The following is a 27,168-nucleotide window of genomic DNA, read 5'->3' as shown; positions in this document are numbered from 1 at the left end:
TGGAGTTGATGAAGCACCTTTTCCGGTACCTGGCTGCCACCAGGAAGCTGTGTATTGTGCTGGGAGGCTCCGAGTTCTCGGCAGAAGATATGAAGCTTGTGGGATTCGCAGATGCCTCACACGCGGATGTCTTACCTTGGAGATATTCCACTGGCGGCCACGTCGTCTTCGTGGCTGGTGGGCCAGTATTGTGGAAGAGTAAGAAGCAGACCTTCGTCGCCCTGAGTACGACGGAGGCAGAGTTTGCCAACCTGACGCCTACAGGGTATTCACTGCAGTGGGTGTCAAAGATATTGGAAGACTGTGGTGTGCCACAGCCAAGGCCATACATGCTGTACACCGATAGTAAGAACGCCGAAATCACAGTTCTGAACCCTCAGAATATCGCTAGGACCCGGTGTATCGATATACGGTACAAGTGGGTGGGTGAACAAGTGAAGGAAGGAAGATTTGGTATTCAACACATCTCTGGGTTGGAGATGCCGGCGGATGGATTCACAAAGGCACTACAAAGGGAGAAGCACGCAAAGTTTGTGCAGCTGTTGGGAATGCGAGATTTTCCGGTTTGAAATATGCAGGAGAACGTGTATTTGTATGGGAAAAAGGCCACTAGGGCATTGGGCAAAGGAGTCAAAGGAAGTGGAAGAATCTGGGCGTATATTGGGCTTCGGAGGATATTGGCGATGGCTTCATTTTGGACGGCGGTGTGCTGTCTGTGGGGGGGTGTGGGGCACCAAAGGGCCCAGGTTTTCCCAGACCCACACCGGTTTGCTCTTGGGGCTGGATTTTCTTACTGTTTACTTTTTAACCAACAACCAACTACTGTAATACCAATTTGCTTACCATTTTTTGGCCATTTTAGCCTCATTTTCGCAGCCAGTGACTTTCCTAGGTCGCCAGCCCAACAGAAGACGAAGAGCGAGGCAGTTAAGCCGAGACGAGAGTAGGTATTATAAATGCAGTGTCTACCGTTGCCGTTGCTGTAGTAAGTGGTGATTGTAACTGTGGTATCTATTGTCGTTATTATCATTATAGACGTCGTTGTTATAGCAAGTGAGCTCGGATTAAGAGCCTCACCTACATGGAGGCCATGGCACATGGCACCTGGTATATATTATATAGGTATATATATGAGATGTATAAAAGCATGGACAAGGTAATGATATTAGTGATGCGTGAGGAAAAAGTAGAAGAACTCCATGTGGAAAAATTCAAGGGGTAAAGCTATTTATTTAATAGTCTTTCATGCCACGCTCCCATGTGGACAATAAGAACTACCGCAGATAGTAGTTCAATGTAAGGGTTAGTAAGAGCCTCATCCGCATGGAGGCCATGTGGCATCGGTATATATAGGACGCAATAAAGTATAGGCGAAGGTGCTAATTTGGTTAGGACCTAAAAGTGGTGATGTAGATGTGTGAAGCAGAAAAAGAGCACTCGGTCTACGAAAGAGAGAACAAGAGCAATGTGTTTTCAGGGCTATATGTAGAGATTCATTAAGGGTATTACATATAGAAATGCACAAAGAGTGTTATATATGGATGCGCATAAAGAGTAATAAAGAGATATATATAGAGCAAGTATTCTAAGGTATTTAAAGCTCAGATTTAACGTTAATCCCAACTTTTACTATCCATTTCAATCTCAGATTTAACAATGATCCCAACTTTTACTATCTATTTCAAGCTCAGACTCATAGGTTGAATGTCATTACTCTTAACACTATATGCTTGGATAAAAGATTTAGTGCCCCAGAGCGCTGCTCTTCGTCTTAAAACAATCAACTACGGTTCTAAGCGGCATAGTTATAGTGTTTAGATGATTAAAGTATATAGAATACCGTAGGTAGTGTATATGGCATATCTGGGATGCAAATAAATTAGGTATAAGCGAAGGTGCTGATGATGGTGATGTGCGAAGGTGATGACATCGCTGATGGGTAAATAAGAAAAGGAGTGCCCAGCTGCGAAGGGGAGAGAAGAGCAAGAGCAAGTGAGGATATAGCATAAATAGCACATCATACCTGTCCTACTTAAGCTCATTCAACCTCACACTACATATCAAAAGTCTTCATAAAAGAGTACCAAAAACTTGCATTTTTCATAACCCACACCTCCCAAAACCCAAGTCTTATCGCTAACGCCGCCAAACACTTCAAAAGCTAACCACCTACATAATCTGACATATCAACACCCCCCTAAAAGAATAACAAAGAGAAAAAAAAAAGACATCACACCCAGTCATATCTCATATATTCATCACATACCCTTTCCCACACCCACACCACAATACCCATATCTCCCAACAGACGCTCCCAAAACAAAAAAAAACGTAAACATCATAATCACATACATGCCCTCTTCCCTGACCTACATCCCTCCATGAAATTCCAACCCAAACTCATGCATTCATATACCCATAATCAATAATCGTCATCCTTCCCGCCCTCCCCTTATCCCCCCCCATCCCCATCCCACAACCACCCCCCCTCTCCCTCTCCCTCTGCTCCTCAACCCAACTCATCCGTCTAATCACATCCCCCACCCCATCCCTCACCTCCCTCGGCCTCGAAATCATCTTCCTCAACTCCTCCGTCCTTTTCTCCCTCCGCTTCTCGCTCAACCTCCTCCCCAAATTCATCCTATCCACCCAGCCCCCCTTCTCCTCCCCAGCACTCCCACCCACCAATGATGATCCAACCCCGATCCCCACCGGCCTCTCCTGTGACCGTCCCCTCGACAACCGTCTCACCAACCCCTGCAGCGGCCTCCCAATCCGTGTAACCGGCGGCCTCGACACCTGCTGCTGCTGTTCCGGCGCCGTCACCGGCCTAAGCGACTCCAACGACTTCCGAAAGCGCATAACCCTCAGATTCCCCGATGGCGTCCTCCTAATCGTTCTCCGGTCAACCTCGCCATTTGGCCCCGACCCGGCAGCAACAGCATAGTAATCATCCTCGTACCCATCATCCTGGTGTTTATCCTGCACCGGCAAAATCGCAAACGTCCGCTTGAGACGCTGGCTCAAACTCCTTCTTCTAGCAGGAGCACCACCAGGGCGGTTGTCAATAAGCGGGTACTTGTACCTTCTTCCCCTCTCCTCATAATAGTCTTCGTCTGGGTCGGATTCAGAATCGGACATCGAGTCTTCCGCGTAGGCAGGTCGCCAAAAGGGGTGGAGAAGGTGCTCATCCCTGGGATGATCATCCGTACTACGGCGGCGCTTGAGACCCGGCCGCTGCGGTTTGGATTCATGACGGCCAAGGGAGAAAGTCCTAGTTATCAACCCTGGACGGGACGGTGAAGGACCATACTGATCACCAACCGGCTTCTTCCGCCCCCCAGTCAAGGCACGCCGAAGCAGCGACTGGCTACGCTTTGGCTTTTCACCCTCACCATTCACCTCAAAGTAGTTCCCCAGCATCTTCTGCCTTTCCGTCATGGGCGTCAAGCCCGAGGGAGTAGCCGGGATGAAGTTGATGACTGGCGGACGAGGTGGCTCGGGAGGGGCTCGCGGGTTTCGCAACGGTGAGTCGACGACTTCTTCAAAAGAAAACCGCCTCTGGGGTGGTGTGGCTGGTTCTGCGATTATGACAGGATTCTCGAGCGAGGAGCTCTCGGAAGGCTTGGCTGAGTGGTCGACCAGCACGACAGACTTGCTCTGGTGCGGGTAGATATTAACCGCCATGGCCTCCGAGACTTCAGCGTGAGAAGTGCCCGCCGTCTCGACTGAAGCGATAGAAAAGGGGGTGTTCTGGGCAGAGAGCCGCTTTCCAAACAACGGGTCACCGTACCGATCCACGGAAAGGTGATGGTCATCCCCTTCGCGGTCTGGGCTTGACACAGTCTTTCTACTCTCAGCACGCTGTTCCGGCAGAACCTGCTGGATTGTGACTTCGGGCTGCGGAGACTTGGTGACAATCTTCAGCTCAGGGGGATGTTGCAGCCCCACCCTTTGCTCTCTGACCCTCTCATTACTCTCCGCGTGCTGGTTTACAAGCTTATTGAGCTCCCGGCTAGCCTTTTGCAGTTCTTGATGCTGTGCCTGGATGGCGTTGTGCGCCTTGAGGCTCTCTGCCGTAAGCGAGCCACTTCTAGAAGCATTCCTACTCGTAGGGGCCGAGAGAGAAGACGACCGCTTCGGTATCACAGGAGGAAAATCGATCGTCCGCTCATCTCCAGCACTTCTACCTCCATCTGATTCGGAGTGGGCTCTACCTCGGCGTTGTGGTCGATCAAAGATAGGAACTCGCTCAACGCTCTTGGATGTACGTGATTGCGGTGCAGAGCTGAGACTCTGGCTTCGCTGGGATCGCCTCGTGCTTGTTGACCTCAAAGACGGGGTTCTTGCAGTGTTGGACTTGTTGGACTTGATCGACGATCGACGTTCGGGCACAATGGCAACCGCAATCGCGCCCGCTTTCCAGGCCTCTCGCCGAGCTTTGTGACTCGAAATTGAGCTCAAAGTAGCCATAGACGCATGGCTATCTCGCCCAGTGTCTCCTAGTCTCGAAGCTGGCAGAGGCCCCCTACGTGGTTCTTCCACGGCTGCCGACGTAGATGTAGGCGCTGAACTGGCAGGTGAAAGCTCGGAGCTGGAGTCGCGCAAGTCAATCTGCTTCTTCATGTGTCGTAGCGTCTTCCGCCGCCGAGGGGCTGCATCGGGGTGGTCGACCACAGTCGAAGTTGTCGACCTATTGGACATGATGGAGGAGCGCTTGGCGTCAGAGCCTATCGAAGATTCGGACATGGACGGCGGTCCTCGATTCGGCACCCGATCTGAGACGACTCTGCGTGCAGGATAGGTCGTCGGGCTGTCCTGTAGCGACACAGAGCGCAGCGCTTTGGTGGCGTTTGTTGCAGACACAGTCGAGTCCTCAAGGACCTCGTTGTTGTTGTGATCCTCCATTTTTTGCGCTGATACCTTTCGCTTTCTTATCGACACATTCCTCATGCGAGTTGCGTTCCATTCCTCTGCCACCTCACCATTCTCGCATGTCCACCCTCCATCAAATTTCTCAAATTCCCTGGTTTTATTTGGAGCCTCGGCTTCCTTCTCACCCGACTCGAGCCCAAGCCCCAAGCCCACGGGCTGAACCTTCTCTTTCCCATCCGCCTTCAACTGCCTGACAGTGCTCCGAGATGTCTGGGCTGATGAGAGCACCGGTCTCAGGAGCGATGACCCGCCGTCCTCCTCATCAGGAGACGTCAGAGGAACCTCTGGCGCGGTTCTATACGACTGGAAGCTCGACTCGGTGGTGATTTTCGACTGGAGTCGATCATAAAGCGGAGGTCGTGCCCTGAGCTGAGACTCAGCCGGACCTGGGGGTGTTATTTCGGGCGTGAGAGGTGTCTGTGGATTAGGAGGGGTAGCTGGAGACTGCGGCTGGACCGTCTCTATGCTTTGCGCCGGGCTTTCAGCGTCATCCGGCTCGTCGCTGGACGGGTCAACGGGATGGCTCGTCGACGAGGTTCGTGAATGCGCTGGCGGCGTTGGTGGCGGTTCAGGACCCCTTCCTCGTCGCTGTCTTGGTACGTGGAGCCCTTGCTGACGAGGTCGTCGACTCGCCGGGGAGATAACAGTTTGTGACAGCGGAGGTTCAGTCTCGACATGCTTTTCCGGCCCGGAACGCGATCGCGACCGTTGAACTTGCAAGTTCGTTACTCCCACAACGGCCTCTTTGCGTGGGTGTGGCAGAACCTTGTGCCTCTTGAACATGCGCGGCTGGTTTTTGAGGCGGTCCGCTTCCAAGCCAAAAGCCTGGTCAACCTGGGACAAACCCATAACGGGGAGCGCAGGTCCCCGGCCGTCTACCGTCATCGGAGAAGAAAGGCGGCTTGTCCGGCGATGGTCTGGAGGGGTGAACGAGTTGTTGGAAGAAAGAGTCAAAGGAGAGAGATTGGCATCATGTTTGATGATTTGCTTACGTCGTTGTTGGAAATGTGCTGCGGTGGCGGCGAGTGATTTCACTGTTGGAAAAAGAATGCGCCACGCAGGGTTCCTCTCGGCGAAGCTGCTGGGCGAGGTATCACAGAAGGAAAGTTGCGGCCGGAGGACAGCGTCCTGGATAGAGGCAGATGGCAGCGACCTGTGTGAGACATCGACAAGTGGCAGGTTCGGGACCTTCCTTGTTCACGCAAAGAGCGAATCACCTCGAGACACAGCGTGAGTGAGAAGGAGGGACACCTGGGCGGAGCATATGATCAAGGGCGGGACCGGGGGAAGCAGCGCGTGCCCGATAGTGTCTGTCTAGAAAGAGAGAGTGATGAATGGAGGGAAATGCAATGTAAATGCACGCTGAGGAAGAGCATCTTCTTCCAAGTCCATTTGGTCCATCCCCATTCAACTGTCCTGTTCGAGGGGTTTTCTTGTGATTGGCCCGGTCTTTGATGCACCTCAAAATAGGCGGGCTGGGAACGAGAGGAGGGTACCCCTAGCTTGAGCCCGCGCTGAGAATCCCTAACTTCCCTGCCAAGCCTTTCCCACGGCGGGGAACAAGGAGAACAAGAGCTCCACTCCCCGCCCAGTCTGGAAGTCTTGTCTCGACCTCGATGACGATTTGCATCTCGTTCAGCTAGAATTGCATTGTCCATTTCCATTGTTGGTTCTCTCTGGCTCTGCCCAATATCCAGCAACAACGTCCACGTATCCTTATCAATGCATGAAATGGCCTCTCCCAAAGCGGATCCGGGCAGGCAGAAACGCAGTGCTATCCAGTGGCCATCCGTTGCGCTGTCCTGCCGCAGCACGGCAGCTTCTGATGTGGGACACGACCGGCTGCTGCATCAGTCGTTTTTAGCTGCGCTTTTTCAGGAGCCGGCTCACGGCCCCGCCCACTCTGCAGCGAAATCAGGGCACCGGCCGAATCAGCGCAAGAAACTGCCCTACGCACCGGAGGTGGTCCCACTGGCCGCAGGATGAACGGGACGAATGAGATCGCCTCAACCATGGTGAAGACGGTGACCTCACCAGCCGTTCCAGCCCAAGTCAGCCCGGCGGTTGTTTTCTCCTTCTCCTTCTCTTTCTTCTTCTCGTACTCTTTGCCTTCGGCCGTTTCCTGGGTTCAACAAGTGTCATCCCTGGACAACAATGGCCTTCTTTTGCTCCATGTCTCGGGAACCACGTGTTGGGCTTGAAACGTCTTTGAGTGCAGGGTCCTTTCAGATATTCTTTCTTCCGTCGACCACAAGGGGGGGATCCCGCATCGTAACACAAGTGTGTGGATGGGGAGACAAGATCGGGAGTCGAGACAAAGCTGTCCATGGGCTCTATTATATGTTTGAATGAGGAGGTGACCACATATCTCCGACTCGGAAATAAATTTGTAAGAAATTCAAAACTCACACAATTCCATAACTCGCTCTTATCTCCTCGATCAAATGTCACCATATCTGAGCAGCGAATAGGACCTGCGTGCCACCGAATGTATGAGAAATAAAGACCAATGACCACATCGCCACCAAAGGGGGCATCTGCACTTATACATACATACGTCTCCGAGATAGCAACATCCCACTCCCAACGGCTATCTATCTCCAATCCCCCATGGACCAGTTCCCCCGCTCCAGACCGTTGATGTCATTCGCACTGGAACGGTAGCCCCGCATTCCCGGGTCTCGATCGCTTCAAGTAAAAGAGATTCCATTAGTGGTCGAATTATCCAACGTCCAGAGTGTGGGATTCCGAGAATTCGACGAGCTTGCCATTGCAGCATCGCATAAAGCCTTATAATTGGTGTACTGTCTTCTGCAGTCCCAGTCGGGAACATGCTCTACACGCTCTGCTTTATCTCTCCTGTCGCTCCCGCATGAGATGGGACGTGATGCTTCCACTGAGATGATGGAACGACCGTTACCTAACGAGAACCGTTGAGATGACATGCAGTGGTGGTTCGTGGAAGGACGTCCAGTGAAATGGGCTTGGGGGAGTTTGAGGCATGTCATTATCTGTGATAAGGCCGGAGATGTGCTTCAAGGGAATTGGGCTGCTGCAAGTGGTGACGACTGTTGGTCGATGGCTCGCAGAGTCCCAGGCCGAGGGGAAAGGTGCGCTGGACCATAAAAGGAGTGATGCCTTGGCCATATTTTCGCTGCTCTGGTGTCTGTATCAACATCACACATCGGAACTCACAAATCGACATTATGGCAACTCAGGGTCTGCTCGCCCTGTGGCTTACAGCTGCCGTTCTGGCACATGGTGACCATGAGCATCAAAAGAACATGGCCGGGCCTCACAAATCTCTGTGGTACAACACCTTGCCAGGCGATGGAGGGACTCAGGTCAGTCATCTAGAGATCTTCCATGTCTTGTTGGCTAACACAGCTCACAGGCGGACTCTGTCTTCTCTGGCATCTCAACCTTTGGGCGCCTTCCTTATCTTCCTTGTCTCTTTCACAAGGACATTGACTATGACATCGCTTTCATTGGTACGTCTGTTACACAACAATCAACCGCCTGCATACACAACGTCAGGCAGCCAGGCTAATAAGCATAAATAAACAAGGCGCTCCCTTCGACACGGGCACGTCCTACCGTCCCGGCGCTAGGTTCGGCCCCTCCGGCATCCGGCAGGGTTCAAGAAGGCTCAACCTCTAGTATGTGTAACCCTCCTCACCTCTACCATCCACACCGACTGACGGCCCCCTTCTAGCGGCGGCTACAACGTCCCCCTCGACACAAACCCCTTCAACTCCTGGGCCAAAGTCATAGACTGCGGCGACATCCCGGTGACATCCTACGACAACACCTACGCCCTCCACCAAATTGAAAACGGCCACTTCTCCATCCTCTCCCGCCCCCCAACCACGGACGCCACCAAACCCGGCCCCTCCCTCAAAGGCAAGACCCTCCCGAGAGTGATCACCCTTGGAGGCGACCACACCATCACACTCCCCCTTTTACGTTCTATCAATCGCGCCTACGGCCCCGTGACAGTCATCCACTTTGACTCCCACCTCGACACCTGGAAGCCAAAGGTATTCGGCGGCTCGCCTTCGGAAACGGCCTCCATCAACCACGGAACGTATTTCTACCACGCGGCACAGGAGGGCCTTTTGCGAAACGACACAAACATCCACGCGGGAATCCGCACAACTCTTTCGGGGCCGAGTGATTATGAGAACGATGGCTATTGCGGCTTCGAGATTGTGGAGGCGAGGGAGATTGACACTATAGGGACGGAGGGAATCATCAAGAAGATAAGGGAACGGGTCGGGACGAAGAACCCTGTTTATTTGAGCCTGGATATTGATACGCTTGATCCGGCTTTTGCGCCTGCCACGGGCACGCCCGAGACGGGGGGTTGGAGCACGAGGGAGTTGAGGACTATTTTGAGGGGGTTGGAGGGGGTGAATTTGGTGGGGGCGGATATTGTTGAGGTTGCTGTGAGTTCCTTCTTGATACGGCTGTGGTGAAAGGGCGGGTTAGGGAGAGATGATGATGGCTGACAAGGGGGTGTGATAACAGCCCGCCTATGATACCAACGCTGAGCACACCACGATGGCGGCTGCGGATGCGCTATTTGAGATTATGAGTATCATGGTCAAGAAGGGGTAGGTTTGCTATTTTTTGCCTTTATGTGGATGTTTGACTGATGCATAACAGCCCCCTGAGCGTCCTCGACATTGACCCCCCTGCAGACGAAGACACAAAGGATTTGTAAACCTCACACCATATTTTGCATCCATTGACGCCAAAGCTGGAAGGTATCACCGTGGTGAATAGTTGGGGTTATGAATTGGGGTTAGGAGTTGAATCATGCCGGGAAACGGAGCTGGCAGGGTGGCGCTACTTAGCTGGAGCTTCTGCCACCGAGAGACATCCACATCTGAAATGATGTGAAAACAGGGCCGCTGGTCTAGTGGTATGATTCTCGCTTAGGGCTCACCCTGATGTTTACAAAGTGAAAATTCTTCTCAGAATATTAGCTTGCGAGAGGTCCCGGGTTCAATCCCCGGGTGGCCCCTATCTTTTGCTTTTGATGTATGCTACACACCACACCGCACGCATCTTTCGCTTTTATACATGTTACACACTGCAGGGGACTTTTTGCTTTAGAATTTTAGTACTCAATCCAAGCTCTTTTAACAGTGATCCAAATTTAGTCTCAGCTTTTGCCGTCTATAATCCAAACTTTCTATGTCGATAATTTGAGCTTTTTTATCCCTTTTGTCCTAGCGTGTTGAGGATAGCTTTTGGATATAATATGCTTGGATTAGTAGAAACAAAGCTTGGATTATAATAAGGAAGTTTTCTCTCCAACAAAAAAACCAAAAAAAAAAACAAAGCGTTGAGGCGCAACGCAAGATATAAGAACAATTGTCACGAAGCTGAGGTCTTACAAGTCAAGGCCAATATAGTATTCCGTAGCTAAAGTAATTGTGAGATCAAGAAAAAAAGAAAAGTAAAGTGTAGTAGGCCTGCTCGCTCTCCCAAATATCTATGCCCTGCCCTGCTTGTTGCCCCACTTGGCCTGTGCTATTTTTTCCTGCTCTCCCATTGGCTGCAGTCCTGTCCTCAGCCCTCGTCCTCAGCCCTGGTCCTCCCAACTCCAACCCAGTATCCTGCTCTAGGCTATATGTCGTCACATCCGGTATAAAAATTTATGTATGTTAATCTCGCTCTTGAATGCTTGATCCAAGTTTTTACACTATAATATAAGCATTTTAAAGACAATAAGTAGTTTCAGCCTTTGTTATATATAGCTTTGATAGTGAGAGCTGGAGTTAGCTGATTATTTAGACAGAAAAATGCTGGAATTAAGTATTTATTAAGATCTAAAAAGCTAGGACTGATAACTATACGAGCTTGGAATTATAGTAAAAAAAGATCAGATTAAAAGAGTATTTTAAAAGATATTTATAACTTAGGATGTATATATATATAGATAGATAGCTATTCAGAGCTACTCCAACAAAGAAGTATCTCACGCAAAAGCTCTATGGAGGCGGAGTTATATAGATACTCAACGTCCATCAGCAGCATATATATATCATCTAATTATAATAGCGGCGTGATAAATATGTATCGTGTTGCTACTTAGAAGAACAAGACTTTGGATGTGGTTACCTATAGAAGGCAGAAACGAGACTCCTTCTCAAATACCGCCCTTTGACGATTTCAATTACAGTATGCAGAGCGAAGTTCCATCTATAGACTATCCTTACTATGACTTAGAGCTTCGCTCCAATGAGTGAAACATTGATGATGGAAAACTGCTGTAGCTGGTGCTCGGGTTAGGGTTGGTATAAGTTAAGGCTTGCTGAAAACTAAGCATTGTTGATGACAATGCGCTCAGCTGATGGAATCCCGTCTATTTTTGACCAAACAAAGAGCAACAAGAATATTGTATGACACTGCTGCATCCAGCAGCGTGGATGGAATGTCGGGACTACCCGATGAAGCTTGGGCCACTTGTGACGTCGAGAGAATTGACAGATCACAGTAGGCAGAGCATGATAGAGGACGCCTGCTTTAAGGACGTGACTTTCAGGGAAGGAGCAAAGGTAACTCGAGATTAGTATTTCCCGCTGCCTGAAAGTTCGAGGTGGGGGTAGCTTGAATGCCTCTTTGGTATTTGATCATGAGCGACCTCGTGTGCCGCCCTCATTTTCTCTTACATTGCAATAGTATCGTTTGTATTAAAAGACCAACCAGAATGTCCGCCCTTTGGGGGGTGTAAATACGGGACATGGTAGCAGCTACCATGGTGGCCTACCTACGACACTCTCCTGACTCTCACTCTTCTCTACGTTTCTGCACAACGTCCGGAAATGGACTTCAGGCTGGTACAGTTAACTGCAGCCGTTTCCGGTCAGATCATAATTACACGACTAACTGAGTTTACAGGCTTCAACTTTCATTCTGGAATTTTGTCCGTGACGGATTCGGCGCATTTTGACCGCATCGATGCACTTACCTGGTGAACTCAGGAATGTATGTAGCAGGACCCGCGAAGCCACGAGAAACATTCCGCCCACGCTGACTCTCATAGCCGAGGAACACCACGCCGGCTTGTCTTGGGTTGCCTCTGACCTTTTACATAGGTAGGTAGGGGCAAACACATCATCCAGTTGTTCAAGTGAAGGATGGCGCAACCGAGGCCTACCCCGGTGTCAATATGGAGCTGCATCATTTCTGTGTAAACACAGGTTTCTTTGTTCTTCCAGCTCAGCCTCGTCAACATGGGATTTGCTAACGCTTCCGGGTACACATCACCACCAAGCTTGGACGTTCTCCTTTGTTTACTGCCATCCTCTCTCGATGATGCATTCGGCCATGACATCGCCCGGCGGTTGTTTATAACCCAATCCTGCCCCTCAAGGTAACCGAATTCTGGGATTCCTCCTGCATCATCACGAGTGCCCGTCATTTGATCACTTCATTCGTTTGTTGACACCAGTCAAACTCTCAATTTCACTCAGACCATCTACCACTCTAATATCATCACCAAGATGAAGCTCTTCTCTCTCCTCGGCGCCTTCATGGCCTCCTCCCTCGTTGCCGCCGGCCGCCCAGAGCCAGAAACCACCACCACCCGTATCAAGCCTACTTACACCCCGCCCTACACCGAGACGACCACCACTCACATCTGGAACAGGCCCACCAAGACTGAGACCGAATACAAGACCAAGATTTATGTCAAGCCATCCGTCTACACCGAGACCGAGACGGAGTATCATACCAAACATCACCACAAGACGGTCGTTTCTGTTCAGTCTGTTCAGTCAGTCTACACTCCGCATACCAAGCCTCATCACACGGATACTGTGACGATTATTGGGTCCAAGACCTATCCTGTTTACGTGCCTACCGAGACACCTGCTGTTACTGCTGGAGCGGCTGGGAAGCAGGCAGCGGGAGCTATGGTTGTTTTGGGTGTTGTTGCTGCTTTTTTGCTTTAAGGTTGTTGGATGGGGGGGGGGGAGTGGGTAATATTTAATTTTTGAGGGATTCTTGTTTACTTCGTTAAGGTTGTTGTGATGGGGTTGGGGTTTGAGTGTAATGTTTGATGATGGATGATTGATAATGAGCCAGCCTTGAGAAGTTTCAGCAATTACGCAGTGACAAAAGAACCATTGATCTTCCAAGTCCATTTCACTGATGCTGTCGTCAACCACCACCCTATTTTTCCAAGGTGTTTTTAAACTTCAGCCAAGCTGGGTCAAGACAACGTCACCTCGTCACCAGAGCCCACCGGCTGAAACTCAACGCAGGCCCGGTACTTAATCCTGAATTCTCGAAAGCAATTCCGTGGCGAGGTAGTACAGCGGTTATTACATTCCCGGGTTTGAGCGAAAACCGAGTTTCGACTCCCGGCCCGTCACACAGCGTTTGTCTTTCCAGCTTTTTATTTTTATTTTTATCAATTCCACCACCAATATAGCATCTCATATTTTATATCATACTGTCCCGTTATGATCTCGGCTGCTTTAATCTTTTGTTCTCGTCTTTTAACAGATATAATGGCAGACCTTTATGTTCAGAAGTCAAGCTCCTTTGCAGGCTGGGTCGTCAAGATGGTGTTTCACGCTTTCTAGAATATATAATCCATTTTTATTTCTCGTACATCATAAACAAAATCCTAAAAAGAAGAAAGATTTGGGATAGGGGACATTAAAATCTCGAACGTAAACAGCCATGACCTGCGCACATGGGAAACACTCAGATTTTGGTGTGTGTGTGTGGTTCCAGCCTTTCTACCAACTTGAATACTCCCATCCAACCTTTAAACCCCTACGTTCCACAACACATACCTTACCTAGGTATTTACCTACTCCTCCTCCCCCTTACTCAACCCCAACTTTTCCACAAACCCCACCTCCTCCTCCCACTCCCCCCGAAACCGTCTCAACCTCTCCGTCCTCTCCCCCGCCAGCCTCCTCCCCTCAGCAGTCTTCATCATCCCCTCCAACTTGACCAACTTCTCATCAATATGATCCACGCTCGCCTGCAGCGAGCGGGAGCCTTTGGCCCCGCCAAAGGTGAACATCCGTGCTATCCCCACCGCTCCGATGGCGTCGAGCCGGTCGGCGTCTTGCACGACCCCCAACTCGGGGTGTTTGGCGAGGATGGACTGCACATGGGAGGGGTTTTTGACTTCGGTGGAGTAGGAGACTGCGAGGCAGATTTCTTGGACTTTTTGGGCGAGGGAGGAGGGGCAGGAGAGGGAGAGGAGGGTTGTTGATATGAGGGTTGCTGGGTCTTGGTTTGGGAGGAGGTATCTGCTGAAGTTAGACACTGGGGGAGGAAGAGGGGAGGGGAAACGGACTTGCGGTCGCCGACGTCGTGGAGGAGGGCGGAGAGGTGGATTGCTTTTAGGTCTAGGGATTGTTGTTGAGGGGGGGTGTGGGCGTAGATGTGGTGGGAGAGGGAGAGGACGCGTTGGATGTCTGGTGATGGATGTTAGCATGGGATTTGGAATTGGGGTGGGATAGGTATGGCGTACGGTCAAAGTCGTGGGAGGCGTCGTAGTTTCTCATGTAGTCTTTTACGTAGGAGGTTACGGAGATGATGAGGGGGTCGGTGAGGAGGGCTTCCATTTTAGCGGTTCTGATTTTTTTGATGCGAGGTGGTGAAAAGGTGATGAGGTGAGGAAGGTAAATTTGACGCTGAGTGAGTTGTGATGTTCGAGTTCGATAAAGCGGTCAATGTTGGAGACATGAAGAGCGATGATGTGAGAAGTGAGTCATGAAACAGTGGGGCAATTAGGCAGCAACTCCAATCAGTAGCCTCGACATCGAGAATGAAGGGATTCACAAGCTCGCAACAGGTAGATTTGGTGTTGATCGCCCGATTAGGAAATTCATTATGCAGAATGATGTGGGTACAATTTTCTATTGTTGATAGTACCTTACCAATTGTTTGGTCGGACCTCAACGTCTATAGTTTTCCTACCTAGGGCAGGCATCTTACTGAAGTGGCCAAGAAGGTTCATAATACGTACCTTACTTAGCTATATCCTTCGACGTTTTGGCACTGGGTCATTTGCTCTATACTATAAACCCGGGGTTCAAGCTGCGTAACACAGTCTGATGATTATCATGGTCCAAACATCATTAATATTTCGTCACATTGCGTTTTCACCAAGATAGAGTCCATTTATATAAGAATCGGTTTCATTCTGCTCAAATCCTCCGGGTCTATAACCTAAGTCGACGTACTTGATCATTTTGTACTGGCGACCAGAAGCGAGGCCCCGAATGGCGTCGTAGATGTTGGCAATGTCGTGTTTGTTCTCATTCAGAATGCTGCCGACTTGTCGGTGGATTTGCAGGCTGTACTCCACAACAGCCACGCCCTCCGAAGCCCATCGCAGAGTCCTCTTGGACAAGCGGAGCCTGTCCATGTCTGTGACACCTTACCTCACCCCCAGGCAACCGAACTAGCCTACCTACCAGTGCGGTTGCTCCTGCGCGAGCGCACGCCTGGGGAGCTCGCAGATCGTGGGCTTTTCACGGCGGGAGACACCGAGCGAGAGCTGCTTCAAGCGCATCTCGTATGGCACCGCACCGAGTAGTTGGTTGTTGCAACGTTGGTTGGGGCAGCAGCATGGACCTTGGTGATGCAAGATGGGTCGAGGACGAGGTTGGAAGGGTTTGCTCTCGAAAACTGGGAGGATTCTGTGGGAGCGGTTGGATGCTTGAGAGGTATGGCGGTCTAAGATGCGGTGAGGGTGGTGGGGGGTTGAGTCGATGCAGAAGGTTTCGAGCGGTGGTGAAGGTGGTGGAGAGCTGAGTGGATGAAGGGGTTTCGAGCGGTGGGGAGAGATGGAGGCGTTGTGTTGGTTGGTGTGGTGAGATATTGAAGTGGTGAGTTTCTAGTTTAAGGGGAAGGTTAGTACTATAGTACAGACATAAGATCTCTGATAGTAAAAGTGTCGAGATATAGTCTGGGGTGTGTCTGTTTAACATCGGATTCTGTCTAGATATCATCAACCAAGGGCACGTACAATGTTGAACCTTCGACAAAGAGATTATAAGCAAATAAATGGAGATACACTTGAAAAGAGCCGCTAGGTAGGGTATCGACCAAGACTGATGTTTTAAATTAGATATACTTCGGCCAGGACGTGAGTTGGACATATGAATACTTCCTCATCAAAAGTAAACGTCTATCCACTGTCCTTAAAAGATAGAACAAGATAATAGGGGAAATATGAGTCAGTGAGTGTGATAGATGGCGAGTAGACTGGCGGTAAATATTACGAGGGTACTAATAATACTGAGTGAATGATCGAGATATATTATATAAATCAGGTAAAATAATGAAGAAATGGATTGCTGTGATTGGTGGTAGTGTATGCCAGAAGTAGGCGCCTATAATATCTTATATACCCCCCAAACTCCTTCCTATTTAAATGCCGATGAAAAAAATCTAACTATGCAATGTGGTATCATCTCCGCTCTTAATTACCCGCTGGTACTCGCTCGCTTTAAGTCATTCACCTCATCACCACAGACTTCCTCTGCACCCCCTGCCCATCAGGCATCAGCGTCCTCCTCCCAGTAGTGACATCCCTCCTGCTCACACAGCAGCAACCCATACCACTGTGCACCGCAAACCCAATGATACCGAACCCAGCGGCCAACCACATGAACACAAACATCTTTGTGCCCACATAGGACTTGATGTTGAGCTCCTTCTGCGCTTCAGCCGCGTACTTAAACACCAGGCTGATGACGGTGCCTACTATGCTTGCCGCCACTACCAGCATCATGTTGATAAACGCGCCGATGGACAGTGGTAAGCTGTACCACTTGGATTTTGTGGCGATCGGCGAGAGGAAGATGTAAAGGAATGTCAGGATGGCAGAGGTGAGGAAGAAGCCGAACATGATCTGACTGGTGATTTGCAGGATGGAGAGAATGGTAATGATTTCGGTGGGGAGGGCAATCGTGGCTCCTGCCAACAGTTCGGACATGAGGATCTCGACGGGGTTGAACCAGTAGAGGGTTTCGGGTTTGGAACAGTAAGTGATGCCTCTGTGATAGGGTTAGCATGAAGACACACTGGTATCTTTTAGTAAAAGAACTTACTCATTGATGAAGCCTTCACAGAAGTTCCACAGCCCAACTTGGTAGAAGTCGTGCAGACCAATGGATTGGGCGATGGAGTTGATCAGTCTGGCATTGGGAACGCTCAGAGGGATGATGTCTGAGAGGTCTAGCCTGAAGAAGTAGATATCGGACAGCACGGCTTTGGGATATGTGTTGCCGATCAAGACCTGCAGCCATGTCAGTAAGGTAATCAAAGAGCGAAGATTTCTCCAACAATAACATACCAGCACCAAAAACACCCATGAGATGAGATATGAGATAGAGGCCGTCAAAGCAAAAACGCGGCGGGTTTTGGTCACCCGTCGAAGTGTGTCTTGTGGAATTGTATCATTTCCAGTCTGATAATCTGGCCTGGATGTCGGCGTTGAAGGCCCAGTGGATGCATGTTTCTCGCTGGTGGGCGTGGTTGTGTTCCTCTTTCGAGGCCTAAGAATTGACGGGAGGCCCATTGTTGCTGTCGTTGACAAACACTGACCGGAAAGGTGAGATGTGAGCCGGAAGCAAGTCCGGTTGTAAGAGCGGCGCGAGCGAGAAATGCGGCTGCAGTGGGTGAGATAAGAACACAAAACTCAGCCCAGAGGATATGCAGTCATCAAGGTTCTTGGGTTCTTGGTTCTCGGGATGCCCGGCTCCACGATACTTCGACAGGTTTCCACGAGAGATGCAGCGGGCGAGCTTATGACTAGAAAAAAAACAGATGGCGAGCTACACCAAGAGAATTAAAGATCGCCAGACAAGAAAAAAGATGATTAAAGCAAAAACAATGATGTCGTTTGTGGATGGGATGCCAAGGAGCATTTAGTGGAGGGAGGGCGGTGCAGTTACGCGCGTCGGGGGTCCAGTCCGGCGGGTGGAGCTTGATGCTCCTGCTCCATCCCGGCGTCAATTGGATGCCGGCCCCTGGATTTGATATACATATAATCCCAGCGGTGAGCTGTCAGCCCAAACTGACTGCTGCAGTCAAACTGTCGGTCAATCAGCGATAGCAACGTGCAGAGTGTAAAGGTCGTCATACCACGTCTCTAGCTCAGAGGACAAGCCAGAAGAAGTCTTGATTTCTAAGAGCAAAGAAGAGCGGCAGTCAATCAGAATCTGACGTTCCAGACCAGCCTGTCGATCAGCCTTGGCAGAAACACTGAACCGTTGCCGAGAGCCGCTAGCTTTGGCGACGTCATCGCGCTTGAGAGCTGTCATTGGCAAGAAAGACGCTGGCAGAGAGTGAACAGGACACGATGGACAGCCGACATATCAGATGGCATCTCTTTCAAGTTGAAACAAAAATCGAGGTAACCGCGCGCGGCCAACAGTCGACAAATGAACAGCTCGTGTTGTTTCGTTGCATGGACCGACGCTCGATAATCACTGGCGATTGCAAGGGTCTCCAAGCTCTCGGCTCTGACTTGGCTCCCCACAGCGCTGCGGCGGTGCCAGCATCCCTGTTTTAAGGCTGCTTGCTTTCGAGATCGGGATCCACGGCAAGGAGCAGGACGTCGTGTTTTGGGTTTTAAAGCTTCCTCTCTGTATCCCTTTGCACTTTTTTTAGGGTTCAGGAAACACAACGATAATGGCGTTGAAACGCTTCACCCGTCTGCTTTGGGCAACGTCCCTCAGCATTAGCCTCGTCACCGGCCAGAGCATCGAACAGAACACCGAAGAGGCCATTACCTACCTGACTGGTACAAAAAGCGGCACTATCCCGCTCAACGGTGCTACGCCCACCGGAACCTACCAAACCTTCTCCTCCAAGATCACGCTTGCGACGACCTCTCTTCCTACTTCGTTGGGGGTTCTGACAGCAAACTATACCGAGACAGATCTTGTAACCACCCTTACAGGCTCGGTCACGTCTTCTGTTGCTACCACCTCCACGAACGGCACTGCATCCTCGACAGTATCCACCCCACCACGACCGACGAACACTCGGCCGTGCAACAATTACCCCGAGCTATGCGAGCGCAAATACAGCAACATCACCGAAGTAGGGTGCCACAACTCGCCCTTCGTTCGTGCCGGCTCGGCCGCTGCCAACCAGCAGTATAATGTCACCGATCAGCTCAACGATGGAATTAGGTTCCTCCAGGGGCAGATTCAGTTCCCAGTCAACGGCACCCAGCCACACTTCTGCCATACCTCCTGCGATCTGTTCGACGCTGGCCCTATCACGGACTGGTTAGGCAAGGTTCGAGAATGGGTGTCTGCCCATCCTTACGATGTCGTCACCATCCTGTTAGGAAATGGCAACTACTCGAACCCAGACTTATACGTCCCCTGGATCGAGCGTAGCGGAATTCTACAATACATCTACACACCTCCGGTCATTCCAATGGCGCTGGAGGACTGGCCAACGCTGGCCCAGATGATTTTGACGGGGCAGAGGGTGGTCATGTTCCTGGATTACAATGCCAACGCCACTGCCTATCCCTGGCTACAAGACGAGTTCTCGGCCATGTGGGAAACGCCCTTCGATCCACTTGACGATACCTTCCCATGTACCGTTCAGCGCCCACCAGATCTGCCAGAGGATCAGGCCAAGAACAGATTGTATCTCATGAATCACAACCTCAACGCCGAGGTGTCGTTGCTGGGGCAGTCAATCTTGGTGCCGGCGGTTAGTGCGTTGAATACCACCAACGCAGCGTCAGGGAAAGGCAGTTTGGGCATGGCAGCGGCGAACTGCCGGGATCAGTGGACCCGGCCACCAAACGTCCTGAATGTGGATTATTACAACTACGGTGACTACCCAGGGAGTGTCTTCGAGGTAGCAGCAAGGATGAACAACGTGACCTTTGTCAAGAGACCTTGCTGTGGGAGCACCAGTGCTGGGTTCAGGCGAGTTCAGGGAGTAGAGAGGGGGTTGGGCCTCGGCCTGGTGCTTGGATGGGGTGTTTGGCTGTTGGTTGGATGATGCAGACACAATTTTGGTTTTTGGTTTTTGACAACTGAGCATTGCGTGGCGTTGGGGAAATATTTGGCTTTTATACATACATTATATTGGTAGACAAATCGAGATGTACAGTTAGATGGGTGATGGAAAGCTTCTCAGGCGCCCTTGGACAGAGGTGTATATAAACTTGGGAGAAATAGTTCGCTTTATCTTCAAACATATCGTCTCTTCGTTCTTGTCGTGTATCATCCTCGAGTAGCAATCAATCTCGACCCAACAAACTTTGACAACAGAACGCAAGGCCACAAAAGCCAATGGCCCTCCTCGAAATCGCCACCGTCCTCACACTCTGGGCTGCTCTGTGCCTCTATGAAAAGATGACATTTCAATTGTATGAACAGATTGGAAAGGGCAAGCAATGGCACCTGCTTGCTGCTCCCAGACGTAAATGGGGCAGGAGTGGAGAGATTGGTCAATAGACTTTTCCTTATCGTCAGTGGCTTTCCATGCGAAGGTTTTCAAGTCCAGTGTGACTTCCAGCTTGTTATTAGCACATGATAAGTCTGACAACTACCTGCTTATGGCTGGCGGCTTGTGAGTGCCAAGTGTCCAAAACGACAAGATTACGAGTCACAGCTCGCCATCCCGCTCTTGTTCCCCCATCTCGCTCAACACCACAAGCTCCATATCATGAGGCTTGCCAAACTGCGAACACAACACGCAGCCACAACCGTCACGATATAATATATATATAAAATAGCAAACGGAACGCCATGACCAACCTAAACCTGAGCCAGAATCCCTCTCAAAGTCGATCCACGTGGAACAACATATCCCGACTGCAGCAAACCTGCGATAGCATGGATGAGGAATCTCAGGATTACCAACAACAGTCGGAGCAGGCCTTGAGATGTGTTCAGGCATGAATCGACCAGGTGAATCAAGAGAAGTGCGGGGGGAGAAAGGGTATGTGATGAGCCCTGGGGATGATGAGTTCAATGAGGATGAGGTATGCCATAAAAGGATGGCCTGTATTGATGAGTAGCTCGTTCTCTTATGGGAGCAGGGTGCATACCGGCATGAACCACATTATACATTACTAGCACTAGAATATGAAGAGACAGTGCAAGAATTGAATGGGGCTGGCACAACGAAACACGCGCAAGAGGACACTTACGGGAAACCTACTCAGCAGGCGGAGACCATAAACACCACGGCAGGGGTTGATTTCATCAAGGTTTCTTTTTTCACTTTAATGGCGTTGATGACGGGTTTGTGGAACTGGGTTGTGTGACTGGAATTTTTTCGAGTGTTGGAAAGTTAAAAACGATTTAGGTTTAACTTGTTGTTCAGTTTCAAGACTCGGGTATAAAACTCTTCTCCATCGTGCCCTTTTCTGCTTCCCACTCTGCCTTTTTTCATCACTACTCTTCCCTCTTTCATCACTCCTCTTCTCTTTTCCATCACTACGTCCGACACTTGAAATACTCCCAGCTATCATGGGCCGTGGTCACTATACTAAGTGTGCTCGTAAGGACGAGACTACTCAGTCTACTTCAGCAACAGTCAAGACCCCGAAACATACTGCCACGATGCATGATGCTCCCCACAATGAGGCCCAGCTGCCTCGCCCTGTTGTTCAGGCTTCTGTTACCGATGCGAATCAAGCCTCGAACAACCCGGACAACCAGCTCGCCGCCTCTGAGTATAAGCTCCTGGACCTCCTCGGCGACAAGATCAATGCTCTTGGCAGCTTCTTGCTCGACATGAGAGACAGCACCACCGAGACCAACCCCCTCGATCGCATCAACGACGCTGCCGCCGACTTGGCCAACACCCTCCGCGGCCTCTGGGTAGGTCAGGAGACAACCATCAATGATGGCCCACAAACACAAGCCAACCGCCTTCACGACCTCACCAAGCTCCTGTTTCCCCAACCCTCCCCAGCAACAGAAACTATAACCAACACCCAAATCATGGCCAAGCTCGACGAGATCACCAACCGGCTTGCTGACATGGAGGCTCGATCTCAGGGCGAGCTCACGCTTGATGAATTTGACCGTATGATGGATAGATTCGATGATATCAACGAGAGGTTTCATCTGTTGAACAGGAGTGTTGCTGACATCAGGCGGATGCACAACGGTGACTTGCAGACTTTGAGAGACGACTTTTCCATGAGGATGGAAAAGCACCAGAAGGAGGTGGAGGAGCGGTTGGATGAGGATATGGGTGCGATGCAGAAGTACATTCATGACAGGTCTGGCGATTTTATTGAGGACATGGCTGTGAGGGTGAAGGATGTGGTTGGTCGGGAGAGGGAGGTTCAGCTTCAGGAGTTGAGGGGTTCAAAGACGGCTGTTTTGGCGGCTGTTGGGGGAAAGGGGGAGGAGAAGACTGTGAAAGAGGTCCCGACATGTCGATGGTGTCCCAAACCCGTTCCGTTTCCGTTTCTCCAGCCTTGGTATGTCTTCTCTTATGGTTCTCACTCAAGCTGTACTTTCTAACAAACATGAGCAGTGCATGTGAGCGCCAGAGAAAGAGCGATCGCAATCCGAAGCCAACGGGTGCTACTTTCTTGCTCTCCAAGCCACCCGCAGACAGTGGCGTGAGTGTAGGGGTGGACGAAACCACTTCTAAAGCACAGAAGCAGAGATTGCCCCCCGTTACTGGTTCTTTCTGCCACAAGGTCTGTACAGATGTGACTATCAAGTATGTCTTGTCCTCCCCCTATTAACCTTGATCCTATTAACAAGCTCATCCATAGGGAGCACTACACCGAGATGCATGGCTTATTTAGCGCCACTAGTCTTCGGGCGACGCAGCCCGCCGTCAGGAAGCCCTTCTGCACACCCGGCCTTTTCTCAACAACAACCCCCTCCTCCTTGCCGGGAGCGAGCCCTTTCCTTGGCTCCAGATCAACACGCTACCCCGGCATCCCGTCAGGATCCAATATTTATCGCGCACCAATCCAGAACGGACCCAACAACAACCCTCAGGTATCCTCTGTGAGGCCCGACACCTTTGCGCAACAGGAACAAGATGAACCCAACACCTCTACCACCATCCCTCGCCTGCAACCCATGCCTCATGACCCCTCGACCAAGGAACACGGTCAAGGCCGTAGCCTTCCGCCACTCTTTTCCCCTCCGAGACCAGAGTACCCTGGTTTGAGCCTTACCCCTGCTGGGACCTTCTACTCTCCACCGGGCCCCATGCCCAAACCCTCCACCTACCAAGCGTTACCAAAGGATGACATCCCCGCCAACTCCAAGATGAACGCCGCCTCGTCGAGCCACACCTCCACCACCGGTCTTCCACCCAACATCTTCGCTGCACCAGCTAAATTTCCTGCGTATGGAGGCTATGGTAACAAGAAAGATGTCGGGGATAGAAAGATGGGCATTCTGGGAAATGACAGGGGGTCTGGGCTGAGCGAGGTGGGGAAGAAGGAGACGAAGGAGACGAACCCGGAGTCGGTTGCGGCTATGGAAAAGCCGGAGGCGGGTACAGTGGTGGAATGGAAGGAGGTGGAGGCATTGCGGGCGAAGAAGCGGGAGGAGGTGGAGGCATTGTGAGCGAAGTGGGAGGAGTGGGCGAAGAGGGCGGAGGAGTGGGAGAAGAAGAAAAAGAAGAAGAAGAAGAAGGATGAGGAGAAAAAGGAAGAGGAGGAGGGGGAGGAGGACAGCACCGAAGACGACTGGGACAGCCTCGCGGGCAATCCAGACTCCAGCGACATGGAGGACCAAGAAGGCGAGATGGTAGAGCAAGATTCCAGCGAGGATGACTGGTGAGGATATTTTCCTCGGCCTCAACAACACCCAACCAAATCACTTTGGATACCGATAGTTACCTACCTTGCTTGATAGCCCTGAAGAAAGACTCGGAAGAAGCCTCAGGATCGTCAAAGAAAGCCGTCTCCCTTTGGCTGTTCTCCTGGTTATTATTCCTTTTTAATGCAAGCCGGCTATTCATTCGGTATGAACTCTGGCTGGGCTTCTGTCTTGGGCTTTTGCTTGTTCGTTCATGCGGGTTGTGGGTTGTGTAGAAATGATCGAGAAATCGACCAAAGGTGATGGGGGACGGCCAACCTCGTGGTAAGAGCTCAGGAATTTGGGGGGGTGGTTTCTTTTCGGGCATAGCTGCAAGATGGTCTACACGGAGAAAGGATACCAAGGGTGTTTTATTGTTCATGTTGCTTTTCTCTTGTTTTAGATGGTTAGGTAGCAGGCGTGAATTGTTCTCGGTTGAGTGGATTGTGCGCCAGGCCCGGGAAGATACTTCCCGACTGGGGGGGGGGGGGGGGGGGTGGTTCGACTGGGTGGTGGTTGGGTTGGACTGGACTGGGAGGGTGCTTGGGGTTTTGGTTTGCCTGGTGGTATTTGGGTTGTGTAGAGGTAGAGGCCGGTAAGGGATGGTGTGCGGCTGCGGATATAATTTGGATCGCGAACTACTCTTTATCTATCCTTGACAATAGCCGGGTTGCTCTCTTCTCTTTGCTTGTGTTAGCAGCTGTTGTGTGTTAGCAACTGTTGGAGTGATAATAGTGAGTTATGGTCTTTTTGAGGAGGAAGACATAGACATTAAGACCTTTTTGCTATATACATAATAGATGCGCAGATAGATCTCTATTTTTATCTCTTAAGTATACCAGTCTCGAACAACATGAAGCATGAAGCAGGGCTATGGTGTTCAGATACGTGATACTCTTTGTGTCGTATCTCCAACCGGATTGAAAGGCCAGACTACGGCAAACGTTTTTAGTCTTGCTCCGACCTAGAGTTCCCGTCAAAATGAAAAGAGTATGGGTGATAATACTTAATAGCTTATGAGATGATTGCATGCGTAAGAGTCTTGTAGATATCCCAGAATTTTTTTCAGCAATTTGAGCTGAAAATGGATAGCAAAAAGCTAGGTTAACAGATAATAAAAGTTTGGATTATAGACAGAAAAGGCTAGGATTGTGGACAGAAAAATGTAGGGTCAGCAGTTTAAAAGGTTGGGTTAATAAACTTATCTACATGGAGGCTATACGGTATACATATGGGATGTAAATAAGTGATCAACAGTAGACCGGCCGACGGCGCAGCTCACAGATCGGCGTCGGCGTGCCTTTCAATACCTTCCACAGACAGCCACAGCACCACGCAGATCCCGATCCCACTCCCGGAAGGCCACAGGCCCGGGCGGGGCATCTACCTGGTCTCCGTTTCGGCCATCTTCCTCTGTTATACGTGCCGGCGTGCATCTCCCATCAAGACCTCTGCATGTCTAGAGTTGAAATCGGGGGTGCTGTGCCGCAATCCCCCCAACTTCATTTTTGGAGAGTCGTTGGAGTTGGGGATCTGAAACGAAACATCATCTTCTCCCAAAGCCCCATAAGCCTTCGGCCCGACCCAACCAACCCACACTATTTGGCCTAATCATATGGCCGCATCGAAGCTGCAGAGCATAGCCCTACGATGCCATTCTGGACTCGGCGATAATGCGCATCGTCATCGGTGTGAGCGGTCAGGAACAGGTTGTGTCAAGTGCCGGAGCCAAGAGGAAGTGCTGTGCCTCGGTCAGGAGTGTATCGGCCTTGTTCTCCCCAAAAGAACAGCTGTCAGACTGATGAAAACAAGTGACATCACCGCCGCGACATCTTCCCGTCCTTCAAACAGTCAACAAACCTGCTCCTGTTGTCGTTACCATGTGAAGTTCCCACTCCCCCCCTGGCACCACTATCTTTTTCCCGCGGCTCAACCACCCCTGTTGTTAAGTCGTTACCGGCAAAAAGTCAACAAAAACGCTTATCTTTCTGCCTTGCCTGCCGCCCGCTCCGTCATCCGCGGCCTGATTTTTTCTCACCGAGCCCTCGGTTCGAAGGAAAGGAATACAACTTTGTAATGTAACACCGGTGAAGAATTCTTCACCTTGGTGCGGTGAGTGGAGAAATATACGGAGCATAAAAAAAACGGTGGACGCAATGGAACGCCAGGATTACGCGATCGGATGGCAGACCTAGAAGGAAGGTCCAGGAACTTGTACTGCTTGGTAGCGGAAGCGATATGATAAATGCAAGAAGAGATATTTTTGTGAGGCTTGTCGTGACGGTGGCAGTCGAGGAGGAAAACCGGGTGATTTACGCCGAATTCTGGCAAAAAGTCACGAGGGCTGAAGGCAATGTGTCTGTTAATTGTCAGTAATTGTACTGTGTTGACGGCAAAGTGAAGAATCAGATATGAGCAATCTGTTGTTTAATACGGCATTTGCTTCTTCCCCAGCCCCCTCCCCTTGATCAACATCGACCAGGGATGGGTGAGGAGGATATTGATTGCTTTCGACAGGCAAAAAACGTGACACATGGCCATCCATTTCTGAAGCCGGAGGAAGTTGACGGAACAGAGGTCGAGAACAGCCGAAGGTGGTCAAAGTCAAATGACAAGCCGTCTCTGCGTGGATCCACGACGCGGCGATCAAACAAGACGTGGGAATAGAGTCTTCTGTTGGGGGAAGATCGCTGCTCTTGGCGCAGCTCCCGGGAGACGGGAAAATCTGGGGAAGCGGTCAGGGCAATCTCCAGCCAAGGGAGCCAAGCACGCGCCCGGGGAAGCACTGTTCGCTAGCCGGCAAACGGCGCCGATTTTCCTGACAGGGTTGGAAATGGCACCCCGAGGTTCCAAAGTTCCAGAGTTCCAGAGTTCCAGAAGCCTTCTTGAAACGGCCGAGTGCAACGGCATGAAGCCATCCATGAGAACATCATGCCTTTGACATCAGATGAAGTGAGAGAGTAAACATTCCGAGAGGGCCACTGGAATTGTGTCCGATCCAGAGGAAACTGACTCAGATGGGGGATCAAAAGGGATAACCCCCACGGATGCGTGTGCTGGATGCTTGCTGACAAGGTACCGTTGGTGCCGACCTGCTTGCGCCGCCTTCATCACCCACAGAAAGGAGAAAATAGGTACGTGGGCGGCGTCGTCGTGTAATCTGAGGGACCTCAAAAAGGTTCGACCGCCGTGGAGACCGAGTTCATGTTCATGCGCCGCCCCCCCAACTGTCCAACTGTCGGAACATGCTTGGGTCCTCGGCTGATCGCGATCCAAATCCAATTGCAAGTTCCAGCTGCTCAAGCCGCGCCAATCCAATCTGTGGCCAGCAGGATTTGTTAGTGTCGGAGCGAGGTGCCGCGAAAATCCATGGAGCGATGGAAAAAGAGAATGGTCGGTGAGCTGTGGCACCACA

The 27,168-nt window shown here is 50.8% G+C and overlaps 7 protein-coding genes across 7 annotated transcripts, besides 1 other annotated feature; 4 read left to right on the top strand and 3 right to left on the bottom strand.

Annotated features, from left to right (window-relative positions):
* Nucleotides 1–2,400: 2,400 nt before the first annotated feature.
* Nucleotides 2,401–5,820, bottom strand: PODANS_2_1210 (uncharacterized protein; the record flags this gene model as incomplete). The annotated part of the gene is made up of 1 exon (XM_001910832.1): nucleotides 2,401–5,820. The coding sequence occupies one exon, from the start codon at nucleotides 5,818–5,820 to the stop codon at nucleotides 2,401–2,403; it is 3,420 nt and encodes a 1,139-aa protein (XP_001910867.1).
* Nucleotides 5,821–8,141: 2,321 nt separating this feature from the next.
* Nucleotides 8,142–9,661, top strand: PODANS_2_1200 (uncharacterized protein; the record flags this gene model as incomplete). Its single annotated transcript, XM_001910831.1, has 6 exons — nucleotides 8,142–8,279; nucleotides 8,330–8,426; nucleotides 8,504–8,594; nucleotides 8,651–9,383; nucleotides 9,466–9,551; nucleotides 9,604–9,661. The coding sequence occupies 6 exons, from the start codon at nucleotides 8,142–8,144 to the stop codon at nucleotides 9,659–9,661; spliced, it is 1,203 nt and encodes a 400-aa protein (XP_001910866.1).
* A 184-nt stretch (nucleotides 9,662–9,845) lies between these two features.
* Nucleotides 9,846–9,964, top strand: a tRNA (tRNA-Pro).
* A 2,488-nt stretch (nucleotides 9,965–12,452) lies between these two features.
* PODANS_2_1195 (uncharacterized protein) lies at nucleotides 12,453–12,902 on the top strand (the record flags this gene model as incomplete). The annotated part of the gene is made up of 1 exon (XM_001910830.1): nucleotides 12,453–12,902. One exon carries the CDS (start codon nucleotides 12,453–12,455, stop codon nucleotides 12,900–12,902), a length of 450 nt encoding a protein of 149 aa, XP_001910865.1.
* An 869-nt stretch (nucleotides 12,903–13,771) lies between these two features.
* PODANS_2_1190 (uncharacterized protein) lies at nucleotides 13,772–14,540 on the bottom strand (the record flags this gene model as incomplete). The annotated part of the gene is made up of 3 exons (XM_001910829.1): nucleotides 13,772–14,222; nucleotides 14,270–14,390; nucleotides 14,447–14,540. The coding sequence occupies 3 exons, from the start codon at nucleotides 14,538–14,540 to the stop codon at nucleotides 13,772–13,774; spliced, it is 666 nt and encodes a 221-aa protein (XP_001910864.1).
* A 1,901-nt stretch (nucleotides 14,541–16,441) lies between these two features.
* Nucleotides 16,442–17,506, bottom strand: PODANS_2_1180 (uncharacterized protein; the record flags this gene model as incomplete). Its single annotated transcript, XM_001910828.1, has 3 exons — nucleotides 16,442–16,982; nucleotides 17,037–17,224; nucleotides 17,282–17,506. 3 exons carry the CDS (start codon nucleotides 17,504–17,506, stop codon nucleotides 16,442–16,444), a joined length of 954 nt encoding a protein of 317 aa, XP_001910863.1.
* Nucleotides 17,507–18,621: 1,115 nt separating this feature from the next.
* On the top strand, nucleotides 18,622–19,962 carry PODANS_2_1170 (uncharacterized protein; the record flags this gene model as incomplete). The annotated part of the gene is made up of 1 exon (XM_001910827.1): nucleotides 18,622–19,962. One exon carries the CDS (start codon nucleotides 18,622–18,624, stop codon nucleotides 19,960–19,962), a length of 1,341 nt encoding a protein of 446 aa, XP_001910862.1.
* A 1,478-nt stretch (nucleotides 19,963–21,440) lies between these two features.
* Nucleotides 21,441–23,519, top strand: PODANS_2_1168 (uncharacterized protein; the record flags this gene model as incomplete). The annotated part of the gene is made up of 3 exons (XM_001910826.1): nucleotides 21,441–22,405; nucleotides 22,462–22,549; nucleotides 22,698–23,519. The coding sequence occupies 3 exons, from the start codon at nucleotides 21,441–21,443 to the stop codon at nucleotides 23,517–23,519; spliced, it is 1,875 nt and encodes a 624-aa protein (XP_001910861.1).
* Between the last annotated feature and the right edge of the window lie 3,649 nt (nucleotides 23,520–27,168).

This window comes from Podospora anserina, chromosome 2, assembly GCF_000226545.1.
Source record: "Podospora anserina S mat+ genomic DNA chromosome 2, supercontig 2".
Taxonomy (NCBI): Eukaryota; Fungi; Ascomycota; class Sordariomycetes; order Sordariales; family Podosporaceae; genus Podospora; species Podospora anserina.
The sequence above is the reverse complement of the archived record's forward strand: the minus strand, read 5'-3'. Positions and strand labels throughout refer to the sequence as shown.